The 27,791-nt window shown below is 39.3% G+C and overlaps 1 protein-coding gene across 1 annotated transcript; it reads right to left on the bottom strand.

Annotated features, from left to right (window-relative positions):
* Positions 1 to 1,366: 1,366 nt before the first annotated feature.
* fgfrl1b (fibroblast growth factor receptor like 1b) lies at positions 1,367 to 27,776 on the bottom strand. Its single transcript, XM_056769857.1, has 8 exons — positions 27,271 to 27,776; positions 26,881 to 27,197; positions 26,565 to 26,652; positions 13,873 to 14,145; positions 4,088 to 4,153; positions 3,625 to 3,903; positions 3,151 to 3,504; positions 1,367 to 2,589 (listed from the first exon to the last, which is right to left on the bottom strand). The coding sequence occupies exons 3-8, from the start codon at positions 26,635 to 26,637 to the stop codon at positions 2,216 to 2,218; spliced, it is 1,419 nt and encodes a 472-aa protein (XP_056625835.1). The 5' UTR covers positions 26,638 to 26,652; positions 26,881 to 27,197; positions 27,271 to 27,776; the 3' UTR covers positions 1,367 to 2,215.
* Positions 27,777 to 27,791: the final 15 nt, after the last annotated feature.

Raw genomic sequence — 27,791 nt, 5'->3', positions numbered from 1 at the left:
TTGACATCCAAATGAGAGACAAAAACTTGAGCACCGCCTCTATAAACACTGAACACTTTAGATGTAAAGCTTGAGGATCACATGACTATAACATAGGATGTAGAAAAAATACATTCATTAATAAAACATTAAACTATGAAGAAGATCAAACAAAATTAATCTACTTAATCTACAAAAAATCGTATTGATTTGTATGATACCTATACCATATTGCGGCTAAAAGCGCTTCACAAATACTCCTACTGTTCAAAACCAGTTTTAATATGTACAGATCAAACGCCATCAAGTATTCTGTGGCATTAAAGGCTGAATGTCAATGACATCTAGCATAAAAAAATAACATATGCATCTACTGCTTTCAAGACCATACAGCAATTTACCAAAGAGTCACATTTCTGGTTAGGGTCACCATATCTGACAAAAACAGGTCATTTTCACTTTATAAAATACCAGAAACAGACTGATACCAAATAAACCAATTATAACTTTCTAGACCACATCACTGTTGTTTTTATTGTTTTTTTGTCTGTTGAAACATCTATATAAAATATAAACTCTCTTTAAAGGTCTGAGGGGTCTAAACAGAGGATGTGAAGTTGGTGGTATTTTATTTTTAGAATTGTAACTCTAATGTGCTGTGGTTACTCAAAAGGAAATACCAAAATTGGCCGCACAAAAACCTTTTTGTCTTTGTGTCTATTTAAAATCTTTACTGTGGGCCACACAGAGGCAACATATAACACATTTTGTATTTTCCTTTGCACCTCTGTTGCGTTTCAGTTGAGAAACCGCCCATCTGGTTGAAAAAAGCAGGATTTCATACTGTACTTACTCGCAACACCAAACATTGCCTCTAGGTGATGCCCCAACCCTCCTTGGCAACAAAGTTTGTGTAAAAAGTTCACAGGTACTCGCTGTTCTTCCATCATCAGAATTACTTCATTACATTTATCCAGCATAACCCAATCTCTTTCTTTCAGTCTTTCATGAGGTAAAATGTCCAGTTATCGGTCTGAACTCAACTTTGGGGCTTTTGGTGTTAAGCGAGAGTTTTTCTTGCCTTTTTCATCCAAAGGGAAAACAGAGGAAACCTTGAACTACAGCCCTCCTGCGTTACCCTATCACAATATTAATACCCATCAAATCCTGCTGGGAATATTTCCCTTCTTTTCTGGTGTCGAAAAGAATAATTAGATTTCTCATCGCATTCCTCGGCCTGTTGAACTAACAGCGGTCTGAGGCCGTGTTGGGGAGGGTGCAGTGAGTCAATAGCCACTGCGATGGCATCCAGCTTTCATTTCCCATTGAAAATATGCAAACATTAGTGTGAATTATTTGGGGTTGAAACTATAAATGAACACGAGAAAATAGAAAATGATTTATTTCTTACAAAAATACTATTAAAATATACTAACATGAGCACCAAAGTACAATTTCAGCATGCAGTATTTCAGATAAACAAGTTCTCACATTTATAGATTTTGTAGAGAGCATGGCTCACGAAGGCAGCAACAGGTGACTAGCTCTGGTTTCAATGATTATGGTTACAGCCATCTAAAAGTTGAGTAATATTAAGGTTTGCAAAAACAGTGTGATTGCTTTGGCATAGAGAAGGTACGTTTAAGTAATACTGTAGTTATTAAAAAGATGAGCTCAATGCAAAAAATACAGAAGGCCTTACCCCCCTCTTCCATTTAGTCATCCATCCAGTTTCCCTGACATCAACGTCTTACAATAACACACAATAACACAACATCTTTACAAAACAAACAAGAAAAGGAGCAAAGAAAACACCACATCTTGCTTATGTACGGACAAATTCAAAACGCATTGTAAACAGCTTTGCTAGTGCTACTAGCATTCATAACAGATCATCACAGTTTCTCTAAATTTAAAAAGTTCCTCTGTAGTTGTCCTCTGTAGTTGCTTCTTCTATTTCACAGTTCTCTGAGCTGAACCATAGAACCTCAAAGAAATGTTAGGGCCACACAGAGTGATGCTTTTGTTCCTGACCTGAGACATCATAAAGTAAAGGGGATCCACCAGATCGAACACATCAAGAATGTTGGTCCAAATTTCACAGATCCTCTTTCATCACTACTCATGGGTTCCTATGTAGCTCTACTCTAAAGTTTGTGGTCCTCAAGTGATGGCACTTAGCTTGTGGGAAGACTGAGAGCAGCATGAGTCAATTGATAAAGCTGTAGGTAACCGGTTAACACTGGTAATGAAAATGCTGGTGCACTTTCCCCTCCATGTGTGCGTGGGAGTGTGTGTGGGTGTGCATGTCTGTGTAGACCTTGGTGTAAATCTTTGGTGGACAACTGAGGGCTGGAGGGCCCATTAGTCTTTGGCTGGGCAGGTCAGGCATGATGCTGCTGGGGATGCTGAGTTCTTTGTCTGGAATATGGTGGTCTCGATACACCGTCGGTCTGGGAGGAAAAGCGCTCTGGCGTCGACGGCTGTGGCACAGCCAGAGCACAATGGCTCCAACGATGAGGAGCGCTGCAGCTGGGATGCCAATAATCAGGGGCCAGGGAAGACCGGGGCTGATGTGCCGCGGAATAACTGGCTTTTCCTCTTTGGGATCTGTAAACAAAATGGCCATTTTGGTCAAATTGATTTCCAAAATGTCTAAAATGCGTTGAGCATGTTAAACTGTAAGAGTGGATGAAAACCTCCAAGGACATGTAAACATTTTTGTCAAAATTGGTAAAATTACATTATTCACATTCTTTAAACTAGACTTTTATTGCTAATATAGTAAAAAATGTAATTCTATCGGCATTGTTCATTTTGAAATTCAATTATTAATTGTAATAACTTTATTAATTATGTGGGAATTATTATTTGAACAATAGTTAATAATGATTTATTTTAATAAATTTTTATTACGTTATTAATTTCATTTAAGTTGTCTATTCATCGTTTAAATTAATAATTATTAATAATTTCTTCAATTATTAAAGAGAAAATTTATGTCATTATAAGGACTGCATTTAATAATTCCCCGAAAAATCAAGCCACAGTTTCAATAGATTATACCATGTTCTTAACAATTTTGTGTTATTTGCTTAAGACAAAAGCTTATGCCGCTTCTATGAGGTGAGTAAAAATCTTTATCAAATGTTTCCACCTTCTTTTACTGACCTGAGAGAACAGTAAGGTAGGCACTGCGAAAACTGTATCCCATGGTATTAGCCCCAAGACAGATATACATCCCAGCATCTTCATCTCGTGCTTTGATGATGGCCAGTTTGTTAAGATAGGAACCATCAGGTCTGGACCACACGTCCCCGGTGGGAAGCACAACAAAGTGCTGACCACCAACCTCCAGCGTGGAGTTATAGCGCCCCTCTGTGCCAGGATCGACTCGCTTCAGCCACTGGACCACTGGCTTCACGTCACTGTGAACTTTACACTGGAAAGAAGCTGTTCCACCAAACTCCACAGTTGTGTTGACAGGATGGGTACCAGTGAGAATGGGCTTCGAGTTTGTGCGCTCTGTGGAGAAAAGTTGGGAGACAGATTGGATATAAAAACATTTGGGAATAATGGGAACACTACTCCATTATCCAAATCAATGCAGTTGGTCAAATACACGCATTTATTGTGGGTACTCACCAATTACATCCACTTTGTATGTAGCATTGATGTGCCCAGCTACATTAAAGACGTGACAAGTATACTTGGCACTGTCCTGAGGCTGAAGGTTCTTCAGAGTCAGAGTCCACAGTGGGCGCTTGTTCTGGTGCGGGCTGGGCAGCTGAGTCAGGTCTTTCCACCATGTGATGACCGGTGTTGGAATGCCATCGGCCAGACACTTGAGACGCACCGAGCTGCCCACAGGCTGCTCCAAAACTCGCCTGCGCATCTTTGTGGGCTGACTGAAGCGTGGCTTCACTGCGAAAGAACAAAAAACAGCTAAAGCATGACGCTATGATTGCATGACAGAACATTTTGTGTCGAGTAGTCAGAAATCTTGATGAAATTAAATCACCTTTTTTATCACATTCTTTCTGCCGTAAGCCGATGACCTCATGTGTTGTGTAATGCAGAGTGAAAGTGGAGTGCGTTATACACTTACCCCACGGCTCTCCGGTTGGTTCTTCAGTGGCTGGGGGAGGCTGGTTCGGTTGCACAGCTGCATCATCTGAAAGATTTTATTTGAATGAATGAAGTTACTGTACCAGACGCATTTTTTAGTCCAGCATTATACACAGAAATTGTTAATTATAAACAGAAAGATTCGATTATCAGATAGATTTTAAAATATTTTTTCCATGTACAGTGTAAGTATATACTGTAAAGGGGAAACCAGTATATGTACTGTAATGGGGAAACCAGGGCAGTTAATTAAAATTATTTTTTAACTTTAAAATGTAAAAATGATTGCACAATTTATATCCTAACCAGGGGTGCCTCACACGTCCTGAAAAGTGAAGATGCCGGCCCTTTGATCGTCCCCTGGTGGCTGGCTGCAGTACAGTATATAAACCCCGCCCTCTCCATGTAAACAACAGGAGCCACACTATAAAATCCAATTATTCTTTTCAAAAGCTTGATACTGCGTACTGTTCGCAGACTCTGTCTCCACTGACGATTCCTTCTGCGCATGCCCAGGCTTCAAACTGACGTTTTTGCGTAACATGTCAGTCCCCATCGCTGGACGTTTGATGATCAATTCATTACAATGGAAAGAAGTAAGTGCAACATCTCCCCTGTGACAACAAGCCCCGGTCTTGTGTATACAGTATAGATCACAGGACAGATGATGTCTGCCAAGCTTGACTAAAAACTCTAATGACATCCTGGTCTCATTCTAAATAAATAAAAGATCCAAGACTTATTGATACATAATGTCAAACGAATCACTGTATTGCAGAGAGCAATTTAAGCGTCTGTGTGTTTCAGCATTCGTGGATAAAACAGTACAAAGCCATTTCAACTTTACAGCATAAGTGAACCCCTAAACTCTTTAGCACCCCTGGTCTTACATTTCAAACCAAAATCCTTACGTTCTCAGCTACACTTTAAAGGATTGTTAAGATATTGGCCTGTAAATCAGCAGTCAGATGTTTTTCTAGAAGTTCTTTCATCTCCGTACCTACTATAAAAGGCTACAAACGGCGTTGTGTGAATCATATTGAATGAGTTGGTTAATGCAAAGGTCAACACTTTGTGAGATTTATTTGTTGTGTTCATAGAGCCAACGGAACTCTGTGCAAAAACCGATCGATTCAGCTTGGAGATCGTGGACCGAAAGGTGTGTGAAGGGCGGCGTGTTTTGCTCCGGAAAAGTGAAGTTTAAGAACTCTATGGGAACGATAACCAAACTAAACCGGCGTGTTATTCTAAAGGTGTTTGCGAGTCGGGGGTGAGCAAACACTGCTATATTGTTTCTTCTCTCCAGTTTCCACACTGTTTAAGACGCGACGTTGTGTTGACTTAACCCTGGACAGGAAACCAATTAACTGACTTTAACCTAAACTGCGCAGACAGAGTTGAGAGCCCTTCTTTGTTAGGAATAGATTTCTTTGGCCCAGCACACAGGAATGCACAGAGAACCCATTCTCACTCCCCCGAATCCAGAGCAGAACCAACACAGACGCACATGCACAAGTATGAATGTGAACATCTTTATGTACACAAAAGTAGTTATTCTGGGCAATACCAAACCAACAAATAGCTCTCACATGAGGAAACTACGAAATGAAATGCGCCCTCCCGGAATTCTTTACACGGCTCTTAACCTTCACCATCAGTGGTTGGTACAGCCAGTGCTACACTTACAGAAGAAAACACAGCGAGTTAACTGTGGTATCAGTCTGAAAATTTGGGTACATACACTTTTTGGTGGCAAAAGGTTTGAAAAATAAGCAATGAATGGTTAAAACATACGTATGTTTATACTTGTTCTATTCAAAGTGTGAGTATAAAAATGTTTTAGAAAAGCTTAAACTGAAATTTAAGATGACCTTGAAAACTTAGTATGTCCCGGGCCGGATTTGCTTAAATAACCTTAAGCACTCAGGCTGCCTAGACACTTGGCACAAGTTCTTGCAAAACTTTATGCATGCAAGGAAATCTAACATTTTAAACAAAAGTGTTATATGCTCAATGCCACCACTTTGCTTGCATTTAATTCATTGCATTAAAAAAAAAATCCTATTTATGTCTAAACTTGTTGTGGTGCTATTTTTTTCAAATCCTATTTTAAACTGCTTTTACAATATTCACAGTGATAGTTGACCCAAAAAAAAAAAATTCTGTCACCGTTCACTCACACTCTTGTCATTTCTAACCTCTATAGCTTTCTCTCTGCAGGAGAACAAAAAAGACCGAACAATGGCGGTTCCCATTCACTTGCATTGGTTTTGTGTCCATACAATAGATGTGACTGGGTACAGCCACTGTTAAATTATCTTCTTTTGTGTTCTGCAGACGAAAGTCATAGAAGTTTAAATTGACAAGAGGGTGAATACATGATGAAAGAATTTTCATTTTGGGTTAACAATCCCTTTAAAAGGGGAGAACGTTTTTACAATTGTCTCTGAGTCAGCTGTATTCTCGTTTTCACAATATTTAACATGATGGCCCTTCATCCAGGCAAGCCAATTTGTTTTCATACTGTCTGTTTCTCTACAGTTCATGCTTTGTCCTGAGGCTGTGTGCATAGCTGGGGTACAGAGCGAGCGCCTTGTCTTTGTCCACGCTAATCCTTATAGGCTGAGCCTCGGCCTTGCATGCTCAACGCAGACATTCAGTCAGACCAGGCCAAAGCTAGAAAAAGTGTTTTCACCAGCCTTCAGCCCATTGTTAACATTGGCCCCGGGGTATAGGAGAAGTAAGCCGATGGCACTCAGGGGAGGAGAACTGTTCAGGAGGAGCAAAGTGGAATCAGCAGAGCTTTATGTTGGCTGAAGGGGTCTTACTTAGAGCCCATCCCTGTGCTCTCCATTTTCTGATTTTCTGGTGTGTCTGAATTCTCTACACGTGAGGCCAGAAGGATGAAGGATCCTACTGACACAGCATTCTAAAGCTGCGGCTTTACTCGAAGGGGAAGCAATGCATCATGGGTATTACTATGCACATATCTATTAGATTACCGATTAAAGCTAGTCTGGCTGGGACACTTTGGATTCACTGTCGTCTGTGCACTTACGCTCCGGCTTACTGTAGGTGTGAGAGGAAAAAACTGCAGACACAAGGTCTTTTTTCCTCTACCTCTACCACAGCCCCAGAGGCACAACAGGGAGGGGCTTGGCAAAGAAGGCGGGTTTGGTCCAGAAATGTCTAAAGGGAGCCCTACAGATCAGCTTACAAATGATCTTCGTGTGGACTCTGTGTTAATAAAGCTCACATATTTTTTTCCAACTTGGGAAGGACTTGAAAGCAGCACCTTCAAAAAGGTTCATTCTCCATTCATACCTATGCGCAAACATACATAGCAGCGGTTCTGTTATATAAAGCTCCACATGCTTGGAAAAAAATTGAAAGCAAAACAAACACAAGCAGGGTGAAACGTCACTGGTGATTTTCATCGATGAGGGGAACATCTAAATAAAACAAACATCAAAGGAAAGAGGTCTTTTTACATTTCTTTTATCAAAGATCTCGTAAAATTGGAGTTTGTGGAGAAACACTGAATTCTTTTGGCTAACAAACCTGGTGTATTTGAAGGTAATAATCTCTCACTAACTAAAACCATGCCTGTTCCATTAAATCAAAGGAAAACACTGCCAGTGCTGTTTGCCATAGTATGACTATAGAACTAAGTATGAAAAATGTAAGAGCTGGTACATTTTTCGGCTTTAGAAAAATAAAGGGAACTTTTTTTAACTTGAGTGCTTTCCGGTCCTTTTGAGTCCATTCAATGTTTTGTTTCTGCAAAAAGTCCTTGATAAACTAATCTTTATAAGAGACAATAGTTTTCCCCTCTCATGTATTCAAATGTATTCAAAAAACCCTGGCGAGAGATGAAAGGGAAACACAGAAGAATAGATTAAACTCTTAGAAAAGCAAGCAGTTACCCTGCCAAAAATATCAAATCAGTTTGGTAATGTAGGTAAGTGCCCATGCTTTTAAAAATGTGTTTTGATATTTATTGCCAACGATGTGACATGATGAACTTTTGTTAGCTTTACACATATGTCTGATTTCCGACTTTATATTTGGCATACAATCATAAGTGGCGATTAAAGTCGGAAAGGCAAATTAAAGAGTGTCGGTGCATTCACGGCAGGGAAAAGACATTGAGGAGCAGAGGAGAAAAGGGTAATTAGAAGTCTCCTTGTGTCTTTTATAGAGCCATAAGTGGGTAGCAGCAACAGTCGTAGGGTGACCCGGGAGGAAATTGGCCAAACGTAATGTTCTTTTCCTCTCTATCATGAGTGGAGGGGGCCTGGAGCATCCTGCAGAGGGACCGGCCCAGCCTCTGGCCCCTCTAATGAGCTGGATGAAAGGCTCTTTAATGTGACACTCTGATGAAGGTGGGTGATTTGCATCCTTTTAGTTTAATTAAAACCTTTGCTGTCGCTGCAGCTGAAAAAGAGCTTAGTTGTACGTAATGAAACCAAAGCCATGGTGTTCTGTTCAACTGCACATACGGTTGTAGGAAAACCATGCACATCATTCCAGAAATTAAATAATTTGAGCAGTATCAAATAAGAAAGAGTGCTGTTGTACAACAATTATTATTAAATTAGTAATGTAATAAACATTGAGTTAATATAAAGTATTGCAATAGGAAGTTCCTTTAGCGCAATTAGTAGAGCATGGCATTGACGGGGTTGTGATTTACATTTAAGGCAAATGCATAAATGTAAATAATGCATCAATATCAAGCAACCAATAAGAAACAGCTCCAAAAAAGCAAACGCGTCGGCTTTGTGTGCTATCAAGACTTAGATATATGTAAAATGAAGAAACCGAAATAATTGAGTTTAGTTAACATAAAATTACAGGCAAAATTTAGTAATTTCAAATTTATTCATTTAAGTAATTTTGAGTCAGAAAAGTAAGAAATATTTTTTTAAGTTAAACATGATTTTTTAATACGGTTTAGTTAAGCTTACTTAATTGAATCAAGGCAACGAATGTACACAATTGCATTAATTAAAGTAAACAAATTACTTTTTAAGAGTGTACAAGCTACATTAATTGTCCACATCCACATGTTACAGTACATGTGTTTTAACAATTGTCTTATTTGTTTCTGTTTTAATTATCTTGTGCCATTGTAGAAGAAACATGGGAGACTAAGCTTTTATTTAATGAAACGGAACTCTCCATCAAATCAGCAATATTTGTCTCTGGCCAATCACTTTGAAAAAAATATATTTAAGAAATATTTTCAGTTCAGAGTGATCTATCAAAAGAAAGCACATCCTCTAAGAAACAGCTCCTCACCAATTCAGTATATAATATACATTATACAAAATAGTAGCGCTCTGAAAATTTTGCTAGGCCAATGTAATTCAGCTTAATGCTAAAATCCGTCACGCATTACTAACATAGCAAATAACTCAATAATGACATTTCACAGTCAGCACAAAATTTCTTAAGATTGTTTTTTCATCCTCAACCAAGTTGAACTGTCTCATCTTTTATTTGGTGTCCTGCTGCAGAACTTACAGACGGTTGCTTCTACGGTTGTTTTGCTCAGCTGACTAACCTTGCTTGAACTCACTACTACAGTATGTGGCACTACTAACTCTTTGTCCCTCTGTTCAGCTTAATTTCATGTGAGACCGGACTGGTTTCAATTCTATCAAGGATCCTTTCATCTTATTTTTTTCAGCTAGGTCTTTTCTTCTGTTACTCCCAAGCATGAATTCATTTGTGTCCACATGTGTTTGTGCTTTGAACTTGCCTGAGCTTATTTCACTACAATGAAAGAAATAAAACAAACACGCTTTTGAGAGCCCGAGTTGTGAAGCTCTGTGTCGCATAACAAGTAATCAGAATTACAAATAACACCAGAGTGCGGCTGTTGTGATGAAAGTGTTCTTTCAGTTCTTTTGTTAGACATCAGACAAATAAATACTCTTCACTGTACAATTCTTTTCTCCAGCTCTAACAGTTGATGCTTCTTCTGAATTGAACTGTTTAAATAGAAGGGAGGCATTATCCGAAAAAGGAGCTGTCGTGAAAACGGACGTAAATCAGACTAAACACAAATACTGCGGCAGTGAGTCTGTTCTGTGCACCGGCCAGCCATAGCAAATGAGTAAACGCACGTGTACTGGAAAGGAAAAGAGTTTGTGTCAGAGTTTAGCAGCGGGAGAGGTTTCGAGTGCCATCCCGAATGAATGAACGCCAGTGCTGTGATTCCCGGTGGACCCAAACTTGTTCAATGTGGTACCTGTGTGACTCAGAGGATTTTGTGCAGTGCTGGAAGACCCTGCGGTCCCGCACTGAGCCCCTCCCGGATCCCACCTACAGTCTTGGGTTGGCTTGCGAGTGCAATTTTGATACAATTATCCATTTAGGTGAGGAGGACGCTGGCTAAACTGCAACACATGTAACCCGCGGCCTGCAAACAAAGAACAAAAGGCTACTGCTGGAAGTTCTCCATCAGTCCCCTCATAAAACAGGCAGCCCAAACCACTGTCTGAGTGGAAGCCACAGTCTCCCCCGCTGCGTCCCTGCACAGCGCAGGCTTCACTATAGGTGAGCAATGCAGACAAATAGGAGCCAATGTTTGAGAACCTAAAGGTTCTTAAACAGTGTCATCATGTATAGATGCTATTAGTTACAGCGATAAATTGGAGAAAAGTGTGTATTTATATATATTCATAACTTAATGGCGAAAGTTAATGGAAATGAGAACCCTGTTGTCATTCTAAACCTGTATGACACAAATGGAGATGTTAGTATGTGTCAGGATGTACACATTACTATATACAATGAAAGTGAATGGTGACCAGGGGCTGATAAGCACAAATACTCACAATAATAGTTCTGCTATGTTTCAAAGTCATATAATAGCAGACATAAACTGTAAAGGCAACTAACAATTTATGATACACTCATTGATAATCACATGCTTTCATGGTGGTTTGACGTGCCGTGGTCACCATGTACTTTTATTATTGGCCTATTTAAAAAGAATTCTTACATTTCTCCTTTTATGTATTTATAAAAGTCAAATCATACTAGTTTGCATTAATATGACTGACTAGATGACATAAATTGTATTTTTGCAAAACTATTTATTCAAGCTGTGGAGAACAACCTTCAGGTCCCTGCTCATGTCAAAGCTTTTATTCTGGAATCCTGCAAAGAAGTGCTGTGAGAAAACAATGCTGGCAGTGTGTGGTGCTGTTTAAAACAGCAGGGGTGCATGGTCAGACTGCGAGACCACCGCTGGGAAGGAGGGAGAGGGGATGCAAGGAAGAGGCCCAAGTGCTATAGGACATTTTGAAGTATGAATGGTTATAGCATGGAACTAAATACGGTCTACATGAGATTGGTTTGAATCATCAACCAGCATCTTACATATATCATCTGTCACATCTTGTAGTAAACTGAACCTTTTAAGTGACTGCTTAATAGCCCGTTCTCACAAACCCAAACTCCCAGAATTCCCGGTGCCAGAATGCAAACAGCACAAAACATGTGAGCAGCAAGTTAACAATCCTATTAAAATGCCTTAAAGCTATAAAGCAGCTCTAATCTCTGTCTATATTTAAAACTTTTAGCTTTACTATAGTTCTCATGATGAAATGCAGACATCGTTTCTAAAACAAAAAGTGTTTCTTTTTACACATGTGGCACAAAGATTGTGGTTGAAAGAAAAAAACCAAGGTTTACCTCAAGCTGGGTTTATTGCCAAATGATTACAGCAAGCCATCAGTATCCAAGTTTGATAAGGGCTGAATATAAACAATAATCTAAAATTACACAGTCACGAAAAAAAAATTTGGGGTCTGAGTTGCACACACCCATTAAAATAAAAGAGCCTGGTTCTGCCCACGCCTGCTGTGAGTAAAACTCTTGGCATAGATTAGACCCTCTCTGATGACAACAGATGCTATTGAATGTCACCAAATGACTCTCCTGATACCATCAGTTGCGGCTGGTGTGGCTCTTTTTTGCTTTTGTTGTACATTAATCTGTATTAAAAAGGTGTTTTGAAAGAGGATCTCTCAAAAGACCACCTGTCAGATATTTCCCAATTCATGCTTTCCAAGTTACATACAACGATATGTAATTAACCCTTTTATTACTAGTACAGCTAGATAGCTAGCTAGCAGACAGACAGACAGATTTAAACATATGACCACTGGAGCATCTAAGGGGTCTTTTGTTCTAGGTCTATTGGTCATTGCAGTTAATGACTCTGTAAACTCTGGAAGTATATTCCAAAGGGGGAGTGAACCGGTCCAGTGGACCATAACTCCAAGACCCTCAGTGCTCTCAAGGATGAAACGGGAAAAACAGCAGGCTGCCATCACTCCCCATTCAGAAGACCCACAGCAAACACATGAAGGGGAGGGAACAGGAACACACTGGGCTGGCCAATTATAGGTATAGTTCACACAAAAATGAAAATTCTGTCATGAATTTCTCACTCTCTAGTCTTTCAAAACCTATTTCTTTTGCTTTGTCGAACACAGAGAAAGATATTTGGACAAATTTTTGTAACCAAACAGTTCTTGGACCCCATTGACTACCATACTAGGAAAAACTACAATGGTAGTCAAAAGTGCCCCAGAACTGTTTGTTGTCCTACATTCATGAATTTTATCTTCTTTAGTATTCAACATAACAACAAACATTTTAAAGTATTTGTTCCTACTATGGTAGTCAATGGGGTCCAAAAACAGTTTGGTTATAAACGTTTCTCTGTGTTCATCAGAACCAAGAAATGTATACGGTTTTGAAACAACTCAAAGGTGAGCAAATGACTACAGATTTTTTTTTGGGGGGGGTGAACTCTGGCTTGAAACTTTTCAGCTCACCAGGCAAACTAATCACTGTTTGGCATCCCTACGCTGTCTCAATCCCCTATCGAGTGTGGTGAGCCGTACAGGAAGAGCTGAGGGCTCATGGGTCCTCTGAGCCTCTCGGCTCTGCTGGACCAGGGCGGATTTATAGCAGAGAAGGCAACAGGTCATCTATGTCTCCTCTGCAGAACAATTTGGCTGAAAATGTCTGCGCTACGGTCCCTCAGCAGTCTTTTAGAGAGTCGCAGTTCCCTTTCACACCAGCTACAATACATGCCTCCATACTGCATTCTTTTTGAGGTGTGTATTAATTTCCTTTCCTGTCAGGTTGTGATGAAAAAAGCCTCCAGTACCCAGTTAAAAGGAGGAACATCGTATTAAATTACATCCTACATAAACAACAGCAGGTATTGTGTGACAGCAGACATGAAGACCTCCTTTGTTCTCTAGATTTGATAATGGAAGATGGCAACAGCACCATATGCCCCTACAAATGCTAACAAGTCATACATTTCCATCAGTACAATGCTCTCTTGTGCCTTTTTTATTCAATGCCTGAAACCACACTTGGTTTGTAGAACTGTGCCAGCGATCAGTTTTGTCAAATATTATTTGCCAACAGCTTCACATGAATCCGACTGCCATCTCGTGTCACAATTAGCCTTTTGTGAGGACATATAAAAGTGTGACTGCTCTTTTTGGCCTGAAAGCTCATGATTCAAGACTGAAAATATTTTTAAATACCAGCCAGTCAGGGTAGTAATAGCTCTACAATCCCACCTCGAACTCCATCGCATGTGCGACAGTGCAGGCTTTGATTAAGTCTGGGTGACTGATGTGGCCTCTGAGTGAGCAAAACTACGAAGAACAGAGAAATAAAGGGTTGCGGTGGATGTGGAATTGTGGGAGTTGTCCTTACCAATTACAATTAGTGTGAAGTTGAGCGCGATGCTGCCAAATCCGTTGGTGACGCGGCAGATGTATTCTCCAGCATCCTCAAGCTCCACTTCTTTGATCTTAAGGCTCGTCTTTAGAACCTTGTAGCGGCTCCATCCAGGGTGCACATTCCTCCCATCCTTCACCCAAAGAACCAGCGGAGGCGGGTCGCCCTTCACCGGGCACGGCAGTCGAACCGTGCGGCCCAGTCTTGCTGTTGGCCTCTCCTCCACCTGGCGACTGACCCATGGTGGACCTAGAAGTCAAAATTCACAAAATCAGGAAAACAGTCATTCAACATTTCTTCTTCTTCTTCTATATTAATATTAATAGTTTAAACCTACCAAATTGCTTCATCTACTATAAAAAGGTGCCTCAAAAGGTTCTGTGATGTCAAAGAAGAACCTTTTGGGTCCATACAGAACCTTTAACAACAAATTTTTCCGTTTCAAAAAGTTTTTTGTGGCGAAAAAAGTTGTTAAAAATATGGCTCTTTAAAGATCCTTTGACTGAATGGATCTGTGTGGAACCAAAATGCTTTTTCTATGGCATCACTGTGAAGAACCTTTTAAGCACATTTATTTTTAAGAGTGTATAAAGTTTATACAGACAAAAACATGTAAAAAAAAGGTAAAGTGGCTTATTGCCAAATAAAAAAATAAGATATAAAAATGTATAATAATCATTATAAAAATATATAGAATGTTATGAATAACTAATAAAAATCAAGTGTTCCACAGAGGCACAATGAATACCATATTTCCGAAACATTTCATCTGTTTTCTCCTGGCATATTTATTACATGGGAAACGGGAAACATGAACGAGAGAATGTTTAAAGTATGTGCTACAAAAGAATGTAAGGATTCTTGCACCCAAAAGACTGATGTGCTTTTAAATTACAAAGATAACGCTTCGAAAACATGTCCTGAGCACAAAATCTCATGAAGATTTAGATCCAGAGATCAGTGGTTCTCAACAGGGGGGCCCAGCTGACTTACAAGGTTGCCTCAGGATGACTTAAATAATTAAATATTTGACAAAATGAGCTTTGAAATACATTTCAAAACAAATAAAAACAAGGATGTTCTTATTATGTGTTCTTTTTAATATCTTTATAATAACTTTATCAGTTAATATCAAGCTATGAAATGTTTTACTGGATAGAAATTTTCAGTTTTTGTCAGTGGGGCGGGGCCTTTGAGTCTTGTTCAATGCAGTGGGGGGGTGAGTCAAATACAGGAATACAGTGGAGTCAAAAAAGTTGAGAACCCCTGATCTAGATACACCTTGCCCCTTCAAAAAATGTTTAAGGAGGACAAGCACAACAATTTACAGGGAAACTCTCTCCGCTAAGTCCCAGTGTGCACAGCGTCCTTTTCATCCACTCCTTGCAGTTTGTGAATACTCCCATGAACACTTGCTTTCCATTTCCTTTGGCCCTGTTGAGCAGCCTAGCACTGGTGTGTGTGTACATTGGAAGGCACCTTTCATTCATGCCTGGTACTGTCACATCCTGTTACTGCCTCAGCAGCTGCTATGAGAGCCCGCCAAAAATATGGAAATTGAAAAATGACACGGCCCCCAAATGTACTTTTTGCCTCGTGCGTCTGCCTTTCATGTCTCTCGGCTGGAATGAAACGTTTTCACCTGAATATGCTGGTTGCCATCCAGGAAAGTGCCAGGAGGGCAGGCAAGGGCTAAAAGAAATGGTTGTTTTTGTGCAGGAATTGAATTACAGTAAATTCCAGAATGTTTGACTAAGAAGGGGCTAGAATGCTCTGAGAATGACACAAATCCTGTCTGCCAATTGAGCAAATGATGATAAATATTGGAAAGGCTTTGGAACAGAACACAGTTGTGTTTTTATAATGAAGATTTCCATTATTGGAGAGCGCCATACAATGGATGTTCTCGCTAGTGGGTGTGGGATGGTTGAAAAGTACAGTCCAGGTGATGTTTATTTTGATGGAAAAGGAGTGGGTGACTTGAAATGGCCTTTGTTTAAGTATTATTAAAACAATCTGCTGGTTACAATAAACCAGAAGCTAAAAATAGCTCATGACTCTTTCTTCCACAGTTTTTATATGCAGTACACATCGTGGCTGCTTTAAAAGGATAGTTCACCAAAAAATGAAAATTCTGTCATCATTTTCTCACCCTCTTGTCATTTTAAACCTGTATAAAGAATGATGGTACCTGAACAACAGTGGTACCATTTACTTGCATTGTATAGACACAAAACTAATGCAAGTCAATGGGTGCCGTCGTTGTTTGGTTACCAACATTCTTTAAAATATCTTCTTTTGTGTTTTGCTTAAGAAAAAAGTCATACAGGTTTGAAATTAGTAAATAATAATCACAGAATTTTATATTTTTCTAAGAAATATCCCTATAAAAAGTGTCAGCAAAAGGCCAAGACTCAATAAACAGGACAAAAAACTTAAAATCTGGTCCCATCCATCACTCAGGTTGTCTAAACTGACAGAAAAGCTTTTTTGATGTGAGGAGGGAGGAGGCGTCATACACCATGCGTGCTGACAGACAAATACTACCCACAACAGAGGAAAAGACGGGAGGATAATGGGGCCAAACACACGTCCCATAAACCAAAAACATGGTCTGGATGAAACTCATGGCAGAAAAGGTTGTCTCCTATCTGAGCTGGGTGAAAAACAACAGGGCTGATGTGTGTTTGTGTAGCATGGTCAAACTCAAAAGCTTAGGTGAAGAATCAAGTATTTGGACTTTACCAACCTCGTGTTTGTCTCATTTACCTTAGCATCTTTATATGAAGAATCAGCTATGTTGTCAAGTGTTGTATCATTTTTTTATCTGTTGGTAACTATTTTTTATGTTTGATGTGCATGAGGAACTGTGTATCCATAAAAGCTCAACAGCTGAGACAAAAAAAGAGATAATGGAAGAGACATCATCTTGTCTCCATATGCATTCTGAGGTTCTCTGACAGACCTCCCAGAAAACTTTCTACACCACATCCGAGACCAGATCAATGACCTGATGCTCCACTACGTTCATAAATACTGTATTTACTGCAAAGACATAAATGAAAGTTTGATCATAACTGTATAGCATCAATCGATTATATAACCAGTTAAAGCTCTATAAACAGTAAATGTCAGAAAACGTTTATAGATTATCAGTGTTTTATATAATCATTTTTACTGGCCATCGTTGTTTTAGACATCTTGATATGGGTTTTGAAATTCTTGAATTTATATTCGTGCCTCATAGACCGCAGTGAAAGTACTTTGAAGCCTTGGAAGCTTTCATAGATTTAGATGAACATCAGGAGTGTCACATGAGGATCTTTAAACCGAACTTGACAGAATGATGCATAGAACATTTTTTGTGTGTGTGTGTGTGTGTGTGTGTGTGAGAGAGAGAGATAGAGAGAGAGGGCAGGGGGTGTATAAGAGAAGGAACAGGAGTTACACTGAAAACTATTTTGGCTGAATGATTCAGGCATGGCAGCCAGTTAATTCATTGCTGCTGTCAGAGGACACGATCTATTCAACAACCAAACAGTACAAACCATTGTGAGAGCAAAGGTCCATGCAGCACATGTTTCTGTCAGAGCATCCCAGATTATTTTTGCTTAAAAACACCCGGTTGCTGTTACGAATCTGTTCAACAAGGCCTATGTTCACCTAATAAAGAAATGCTTTGTGTTTGATTATATGAAATGTTAAGTGGCAATAGTTAATAGTTCTGGTTTTACCAGTGCCAAGCTCATGGCTTTGATTTGCAGAGAACACACAGGCTAATAAAATATATATAGTTTTTTCAGGTTATTTTACACCCAATGTTAATTTGCAGTCTATTTCTATAATTTTACTTTTTTCAACTTATTTCAAAATATGTGAAAATTCTGAATGTTTTTTATTTATTTTTTCTGTTGGTATAAAAAAGTAAAATATTGCATGATTGTTTAAAATAAATCCGAGCCAATCAGAGAGCAGCTCTTGCCAGGTCATCTAGAGTTTGATCTTCAGCTGTCATGTGATCTAGGCAGCAGCTTTACTGCTTTATCTTCTCCATTGATGAATCTGCTGAAAAGTCTGATATAAGACTCTGCATGTGATCAATGATAAAGGCAAATAGACCAAACACTGCAATGCCTGGTCTTGGGTATGGAATGTGACTCTTTTATCACTGAGAGATAATGCCATAGATTGATGCCTGATGCTGTTTGCACAGAGCCACCAACTCCGACACAGACTTTAAGAGGATGACTAGGTACACAGGTTTGTTTACACCTGCACTCCTCTTTAGTTCTCCCTGAAAGACTTATGCAGTCTTAACGTAAAGCTCCAGGTCTCTCAAAGCTTTCAGCTGTCCCTCTACTGTGTGTAATCAGATCTTGAGCCTCGATCAACTGCTCTCTGGAGCCAGGCTAACTCAATAAGACCTCGCTGCAGTCTGACGACATGTGTGTGATTCTTCAGGCGCTTACATGCTAGAAAAAGCTTTGACGGCATGTTCAAAGGATAGATTTGCAGAGGGCATACGATTGCATAAGGTTTGTTTGGAGGGCGTGGAAAGAGCTGTCAGCTTGAAATAACACCCCATAAAAAACACAAAAGACAGCTCTATAAAGGGATAGTCTGCCCAAAAATACAAATTCTGTCAATGCTCTTACCCTCGAGATATTTAAAACTGTGACTCTTTATCTTCTAATTAGAACACGAAAGAAGATATTTTGAGAAAAGTCTTTTGTGTCCATACAATGGAGGTCAACGGGGGTCAATGTTGTTCTTTAAAATGTCTTCTGTTGTGTTTTGCAGAAAAAAGAGAGTCATACAGCACAACCGAACAATGGTTGTATCCATTGACCCATTGGTTTTGTGTCTAGACGATAGAGGTGAATGGGCATCACCATTGTTTGGTTACCAACATTCTTCAGAAAATCTTTTTTTTGTGTTCCGCAGAAGAAATAAAGTCAATACAGGTTTGAAATAAAAGAAGAATGAGTAAATGATGACAGAATTTTAATTTTGGGGCGAACTATCGCTTTAATGTGTTCTAGACAGCAGTGAGATTGAATTGACAAGGAGTTTTTTGCTTCTCTGATAGGACATATATGGCACATGTAAAGACTTGTTTCAAAATGTTTCATTATAAAATATTTCTTAACAAATTCTTCTAAATAATCCTCTGCATAATTAGTATTCCTGTTCTTTCTTAACATTCTCATATCTATTTTAATTATCTGAATTACTAAAAACAAATGAGGTAACATTGATGCCTTCATGAAACACAACTGAGGACTCCATTAGCTCTCTCAAATAATGAAAAAGCAACCCCTGAGCAAACACATTTTCTGATACCGCACAATGTACTACACTGCCATTCCTGCACTGACTTCTCCTCTGGTGCCTAAAGGCCATTCTGGGGTCTCGCTCCTGTCAAATATTTAAGAGGACGCAAAGCAGCTGTCATCCACTGAGCCATTTATTACATTGAGTGAAGGCTGTCATGCTTCACTCCATCTTCTTACAACCTTTATGACATTCATCTTACCTAATGAAGCTCACTGGCTGGTGAGGATGGGATGCCAATGATCTCAGGTGATCCCTTGACATTTAAGCTGGCAGCTGGGCATTTGGTGTGCTACACTACAGCCCCCTCAACCCCCTGAAACATCACCCATGACGGGGATATTTTGAGAGCTGAAGATGAGACTCAAGTAGTGGCTGTGAGCGACCTATGCAGAGTGTCCCAAACTTTTATTGGGTCGACATGTTTCCATTTACAACAGATTGACCAAAAGTTGGACAATATTAGAATATTGCTTTTAAACTATGTATTGTTTAATAGTAATTTCCTGTTTTATGGCTTTATGGTTTTATGTAATTCCTGAATTTTCTTCAAGGCTTTTGTAATTATTGGAATTTATTAGGAATACTACACTTAATACTGACTTGATGTTCAGAATTTCAGACCCCACAAATGTGCGGTTATGATCCAACAACCTCAGAACCTCTCAATATAGGACAGCATATCCTATTTCTTCAGCATTGCCTATTTGTTTCACCTCATATAGACCACCAGCAACTTTCAGACCACAGGGAAGGGTAACGCAGCATGCCAAACGCAGCCTCGTAAACAGACCCACAGCTCCGCAGGGTTTCAGGGGTTATGTTGAGTAACCTGGGCTCCAGCACCTTAATGAGCACCTGCTTATTAAAGCTTGCCCTTTGTGTCAAAATCCCAGCCGACAGCTATCACACGCAACGTTTCTAATCCTGGTTTGGCTCTCTTTTAGCTTCGCCTCTTTTTTCTCCGCGCGGCTTTCTCCCTTCTTTTGTTTACATGTTGAGTTATGCCTCGCAGCGCGAGCTACTGCTTTTGCAACGACACTGACAGAATTGCATGCTAGAGCAGACGCAGCTGTTTGCAAAAGACAAGACTGCACACAACGCATCTGCGAAGCTAAAGTTATTAATCACAATTGACCCTGCGTTACACTAAGAACAGAAAAACCCCTTTTGAATTACTTTCTCTTCTCGTTGTCAGAAGTTCCAAGTGCCAAAGTTCGCATTGACATGTAAGCGTTTGACAGACGCTTTCATCTTACATTGCATTCAAAGAGAGTCGTTTTGATCGGTTTGTGCGTTTCATAAGATTCGAACCTGTGACCCTGGCTATGTAAGTGTTGTACCTCATAAACTAGGGGGCCACATCTCCTTTATGCCACAGGACACAGCACGGTCACTGTTTATGTTAACACCCTAGGTGCCTCTTCTGCCCTCACTCTTTGACCTGCTGCAGTGACCCACGGAAAGTGGGCCCAAGTCATCAATATGGGTGAGAAAACATGAGAACCAAAAGGTAAGAAATGAGATCCTCTATAGGATTACTGCTAAATAGAAATGTCAATTACTCAAATGGACAAAATGGGATTTGGGGTTAATTTTAGATGAGTGTTATTCACACTTTGTAAAAACAAAGGTGCTACAAAAGGTTATTTCCAGTGACGCCATAGAAGAACCATCTTTGGTCTCCAAAGAGCCAATTATTCAAAGGTTTCTTTCAAACTGTTTCTTTCTGACTTTAGAAATTCCCAAATAAATGTCTGTTTTCATAGAATATATGTACATTTTATATACTTTATAAATGCACATACATACACGTTTAACAAAAAAATAAATTTCAATGTAATCAGCCTTTCTATAAGTATTGTGGACAGTCCAGTCCAGTGTCTGTTGAATTTCAGCAAAATCAAACCTCAGGAAGGACAAAGTCATCTAACAGCAATGTAAGAGAGTGACAGCATGACAAGACGTGTAAACTGCAATAAGAAATCAAGGTGAACACATACAAATATTTTTTGATCTTTTCCTAAATACATGTACAAATATTACTCTTGTATTTATTTAAAAGTGAATATGAACTTGTTTTCTTTGCAGTATTTGAGGTCTAAACATACAGAGCATCTTTTCTGTTATTTTGACCTGTTTCTACAGTTTTCATTTTCTGGTATGCAAAAGATAGAAAATATTTTTATTTGAAATTTAGGATAAATATTGTTAGTAGTTCACAGAATAAAACAAACGTGATCATTTTACCTAAACACATAGCTGTAAATAGTAAATTAATTTAGAAATGGTCTCTTCATATTTTATTGTATTAAAAATTAAATATTATACATAATTTAAATTATGTTTAAATATATTTATATATAATTCTTAAATATATACATATATGTGTGCATTTTATATATACAGTACATTTGTATTTAGTATTTGGCTATTTTAATTATCTTTCTAGTTGTGTAAAGCTTTGAAACATTTTATTTGGTTAGAAATTGTGAGTGTATGAGCCTTCAAATATTGTTGTGGACAAAAAGTAAAAAAAGTTGCGATGTGCTGTTTTAGAGCCAGTGTGACAGTGGCAAGGAAATCATACAGCTGACAGTGAGCAGTTGATGCTTGTTATGTTAGACACCTGTAATCCTGCGGTGAAATACTACATAATCCCTTTTTTAAATGGGGGATAAAGAAACTCCCACGATGCCTCATCTACTAACACAGAGAACCTCCCATACATAGCAAATTGCACATGACGAACACAAGGCCTGGTCTTGTATGAGGACTCTGCTCTGACAAGCTCAGTGCACCGGAATGGGGGAAACAAAAGTGGGATGGCAGTTCTCGATCTCTCATTGCCCTCTCCCACCTGCGCAAACACCTCAGCTTGGTAGGTCGCAGGTACGACACAGACATACAAGGAAAGACACACCGTTAAACTCTCAAAACCATTCAACCGCTAAACCATTCTAACCAAGCCCTGATTATAAAAATGTTCAAAGGCTTGGCGCTATTCCTTCATGTTTTAAAACCTCCTCCATAAATACCAACACTGAAAGAGCAGTGTTGAGCCGATACAGCGCCGACAAACGCAGCTCATTAACTGCTTTGTTTACGTAAACTGACTTTTCACCCCCAAAACCAACAGCGTTTGTGATGTGAGCGCACGTGTAACATCATAGACTACAAAGGCAAGCTCTTAAATCTTCAAAAGAATAATAATGGGAAATGGTTCTCGTTTTCATCTAAGATTAAAAATGATGGGGTTAAACCCGGCATTAGTTTTCCCAAAATTAGTTTTTGGTTCGTGCTGTCTTGACATTAATGTTTTAGCATGTGTGCGTAAATGCTTGAATTCTCCGCTCACTGCAGGACCTGAAATCATGTTCAAATTTAACAACTCCACTATTCCCCATTGAAATGTGCTGCTTAAATCGTTGAGCTTTTACAATGCCAAGGAACATAAGCACAAACACAGGTATTTGCCAAATTATCATTTTTCAGAAAAGCAGTACAACAGGGGAACAACTCAATTGCCACTAATCGCACTTCAACAAAATTCACTTCCTGTGGGAAGACGAAAATTCCCAGCAGGAAAATAATGTCAAGGCTGTATAATGTGTGAAGTAATATGTTTCTTCTTGCAAAAGCATGCTGAACCATTCGTCTTACAATTTGGACACAGCAAAACAAAAGGTCTGTGTTGTGTTTAACTTATGTAGTTTGTTCTTTACAGACAGACGATAACTGTCTCCAGTATATTAAGACAGACAGGCAGATAAGAGCTGCTCTGGTTACAGCTGTTTGTATCCTAAGGCATTTTCAACTCTGTGCCAGGTACATAATTTCTTGAACACAGAATACATTACATTCAGAAATCACTCCTGAGTGTAACACTTTCAAACTGTAATAGCCACATACAGTAGAATTAGGAGAATTCAAATTGTACAGCCTAATTTGTACAGTACAAATCAAAGTGAAAGATAGATTTGTGGTGAAAACAAGAGAAGAAACTTTCTTTCTTCAGCAGAACACAAAGATTGATGGTAACCGAACAATGGCCGTACCCATTGACTTGCATTGGTTTTGTGTCCATACAATAGAAGTGATTTGGTACCGCCGTTGTTCGGTTATCAACATTCTTCAAAATATCTTCTTGTGTTCTGTAGAAGAAAGTCATACAGGTTTGAAATGCCAAGAGGGTGAGTAAATGTTGCCAGAATTTGTTGCAAAATGTTTGCAGTTTTGATAACTTTAAATGTAATGAAGAGAACTGGGCTAGACTCCAAATTGAGTAACAAAATGACTGAAATGACTAAAAAGAATGAAGAAAAGATACTTTATGTAGCCTGACATTTCCAATCCATGGCAGCATTAATTACTGGTTAAACAAGGATTCTGTTCACTTGTTGCCCATTTTATATACAAATTTGAGAAGAAAAGAAATCAAATGTATTTTAATATGGTATGTGGTAAACTGTGTTAAATAGAGCCACTATGAGTACTACTGGTGGCTGGAAAGCCTATCAAATAATTCATTAGTCTTGGTTCTTGTTCAGGACTACTAATTCATAGCTGAATATATGAGCCTATACTATTACAGTGCTTTTGGCTTCTCTATTATTTGGCCAAAGTGGCCCGGGGACTGACGCCTGCATTACTGTTTGTCCGGCAGAGGCAGATCACAGACACAGCATGGCTCCAACAGAGCTGCCCCATTATCATTTGTTTGATAAGCAGAGCCCGTCTGCAGCTCTGCATTATCTGTCTAATAAACCCAGAGATCCTGACACCTGCCGAGAAGCCAGGCGGCGCAGCATAACCAAAGCCTGTTTTCCCCGCTCTTATCAAAGCTATTTCTACTTTAAAGGCAGATCATTGAAGTTAACGGAGCATGAGGGCCAACCTCTCCTCCTCAAAAACCCAGAGTCTGGAACTGATTTAAATATTTGAGAGGGGAAGACAGCCTTATAATACAGAGAAAGGATTTACCATATCTGACCTCTTTATAAAGTATGATCCAAGGCTTTGATAGACGTGCCTTTCTAAACAGCCGGTAACTACAGTGACTGCTGATTTTTTTTGGCTTTCATCAAGCCCTACGAACAGTGAAGTGCATAAATCACAGCTCTTTATTTATTAGCAAGGTTACGGTTTGTTTCGCTTCGACATCATGTAAACGGTCTGAGGCAGCAATCATGTGCCAGATCAGAACTGCTGTCTAGAAAACTGGGCAAACGTCAAGCTGAGGCTCATAATGGCCGGGCGAGGTGCCACAAGAACCAAAACCTTTCGCGGCAGAAGGCTGTCAGCATCTTTCCACCAGCAGGAAAGTTAGCGAGAAACAGGAAATATCTGACCACACGAGAGAAAGCAAGAACATTTCTCAAACCGCTGTGTTCACACTTTGCGAGTTGACTGGTGTTTGTGTTTGTAGGGGTTTCTAGAGCAAAATCATGTCCATAGGTTGGCCATGTTCAATGAAACTAGTGAGGAATTGAGATTTAAATCACATTGTGGTCAGTTCCTTAATCTGTATTTTGCTAAATACACTCTAGGTGGTACGATGATGGCCAAGATGAGATTTTTTTATTCAAAGTATTTACTCTCTCTCCGTTTTTCGAAGGCAGATCTTCAAAGCATCTGAAAACTTTTTTGCCAAGTGCTGGTAAATGGAGATCTCTGATAGCATGTAGTAGGCATTTGATCCGGAAAGACCTGCTCTGATACAATCTGCCACAAGTGTCACACAACAACAATCTTGACACCATGTGCCAAAATATCATTACAAAGTGACTCTTTTGTCTTGGGCTCAATCTCACGTTTCTGTACCTCATAATAGTCACTTAAACTAAAAATCAACCCTCTTAAAAGGGCATATTTGTCTGACAAACTGATGAAATTTAGAACAAAATATATTATCAAACAATAAACTAATCTTTATGTACCTAAGCTTCAACTGGTAACACCACTGTTTAAGTAACTTCACCAAAGCACACCACACTCAAACCAAACAAATATGTTTACCTGTCTGCTGAAGTACCACAATGTGTGATTGCAAAATGTACCTAACCCACATGCCACATAAATGACTCCTGTTTCCTCATTCCCACCTTTAAACACACAGATAGTGTGAAACACTGGGCTCCAGCATTCCAAGAATGGCTGTGGTATGGGGAAAAGAGCAATCCAAGGATAACACCGATTGTGAAGGCCCCTCAAGAATGGCTCGTACACACATTTAGCACACAATCAGGGAGAAACAGTGTCAACAGATGGACCAATAAACAGTGAAGACAATGGATTATTTGCTTAAGCAGAGGTCAGGCCTTCAACTAGGGGTTAACCTGACATTCTTATGGGCTCAGTAAAAGTAATCACCTTTAAGAGAGTAAATACTAGAATTAACTTCCAGATTTATTATTGTGGACTTAGTGTTGTTTCAGATGAGTGATATAAATAAGACAAACAGTGGGACTATAACACACAAACAGGGCATTCTGGCATGAATCAAGGCATTATTTTAATGAGAAATATCTTAATGAGCTAGCACATTTAGGGATGTTTTTTCTTTTTCTGTTTTTATTGTCTGAGACAGTAAAGTGTTATGTAGGCTCACAGCAGGGTCATGACACATGTTGATAAAGTCTACACCTTTTCATAGTAAAGCGACTCTTTGGAAAAAGTACACAATCTCCAGCACAGTAGGTGACACTGGGTTCACTTTGATTTATGTGAACTTCTTTTAAACTTGGCAGGGAGCACAGAGTTATGTACCTCTAAATGTCTAATGCAGTTAAAGGGACCTCTTGTTTGGACTGATACACCCCAGTGAAGATATACTGTATGTGACTTCAAAAGAACTACTTTGTGTGCCCACGGCGAACCTGTTTGTGTCAGTAAATGTAGGAATGCACATGTGCACTCCCTGATGTGCTTAACATGGTCCATAAACAAACTGGACGGCAAAAGGTTACTTTTCCGAGACTTAAAAAACAGTTTCTGTCGCCAATACCAAATTGTTTTATATATTTTATATACAAAGTCTATTTGTATTTTTTACAGTGATACTATACTGTAGCACATTCCACAAGTGTCACAGCTTTTCTCCAACTAATTTGTATTTATTTGGAGTCCTTCATCATAATTAATTTTACAAGATTTTTCTTCCAACTAGGACCAAAGGTGAAAAAGTTAAACACAGAAAATCTTGTCCTACCCGACAGATAATGAGATGTTATCTATAAGCCCAGAATGGAAAGTCAATTCAGACTGTTAACGTTGTGTATCATCAGAGGAAACAGTCTCTAATAAAGTGTTAATGAATGAATACCACGACTCACCTCTCGCTTCACATGACAGCGCCAAGATCAAAAGCCCAGTAAGAAAAGTCAAGCTTCCTCCCTCTGAAAACATTACGATGATCCACCACTAAGAGAAAAAATCATAACAATTTTAACCATTCAGCCGGTCACGTTTTACAGCCAAACTTCAGTTTGACGCGACGCGGAGAACTACAACCCGTCTATAGGGTACTCGCCGTTGATTATGCGCTTTAGTCCGTCGCGTCGCGTTAAAGCGCACGATTGCAATGCCCGATAAACGAAAAACGTAATATTTCAATGTAGTGTAAGTGGGGGGAAAAATGTATGTACTCACGTATATCAAAATGCGCTCCGCAGCTTAAAGTTAAAGGATTTAACACCAGAATGATTATGTTTCCTTTAAACCCTCTTGGGCAGTCAGGTCGTCCTTTGAGATGGGTTTGTATGTTTGTTGTAAAAGAAAAGAAGTCCAGGAGCAGTTAGGTTCCACTCGCCTCTTCTCTTGACATGTCCCGTCAGCATCCCTGACCGAGCAGCGAACTGAAGATCTACAGCTGTGAATCACAGCAGCGCTCCGCCAACCCAACAGCTGGAGACGGGCTGACATTAAGTACGAGCGCCCCCTGTATGAGACTCGATGCAAGCACAATTCTACAAAATGCACCATGAAGCGATTATTGATTGGGACTTAGTAGACCTTATTATTAGATCCCACAAGACTTACCATTTTGGCAAAAATAGATGGAAAGAGTTGAGATGTATTATGACAAGCACGTAGATAAGAACAATCAAAACGCAAGTTTACTAAACTTCAGAGTTCAGGCGGAACACTTGCTGCCTGGTTGTTTAAAGTTGTACACCAACTATCAATGTATAGTTGAATATTCATTTTGTCACTAGTAATACGAAGAATATAGCGTATAGGCATATAGCGAAAAAAATAACCACTTTCCAACGCAAATGAACTAAATCTTATATAACACGTCTCATTTGACTTAGCTAGGCTTCTGCATGAAGATCAGGCCTTGTCCCATCTATTGCCTCATCCACGGGCATACATGTAAGGTTCACAATGTATAGGTTTCCCGCATGTGTAGTTCAAAATTGGCATAAACAATTCATACATTGACCAAAGTCAGTCTTACATCAACCGGTCTAACCAGCACCACAATTTGGCTTTCAATATCACCATAAAAAGAAAAGCGTGTGGCCTAAATTGGCTACAAACGCAAAAATGTTTACGTT

This window comes from Triplophysa dalaica, chromosome 16, assembly GCF_015846415.1.
Source record: "Triplophysa dalaica isolate WHDGS20190420 chromosome 16, ASM1584641v1, whole genome shotgun sequence".
Lineage (NCBI taxonomy): Eukaryota > Metazoa > Chordata > Actinopteri > Cypriniformes > Nemacheilidae > Triplophysa > Triplophysa dalaica.
The sequence above is the reverse complement of the archived record's forward strand: the minus strand, read 5'-3'. Positions and strand labels throughout refer to the sequence as shown.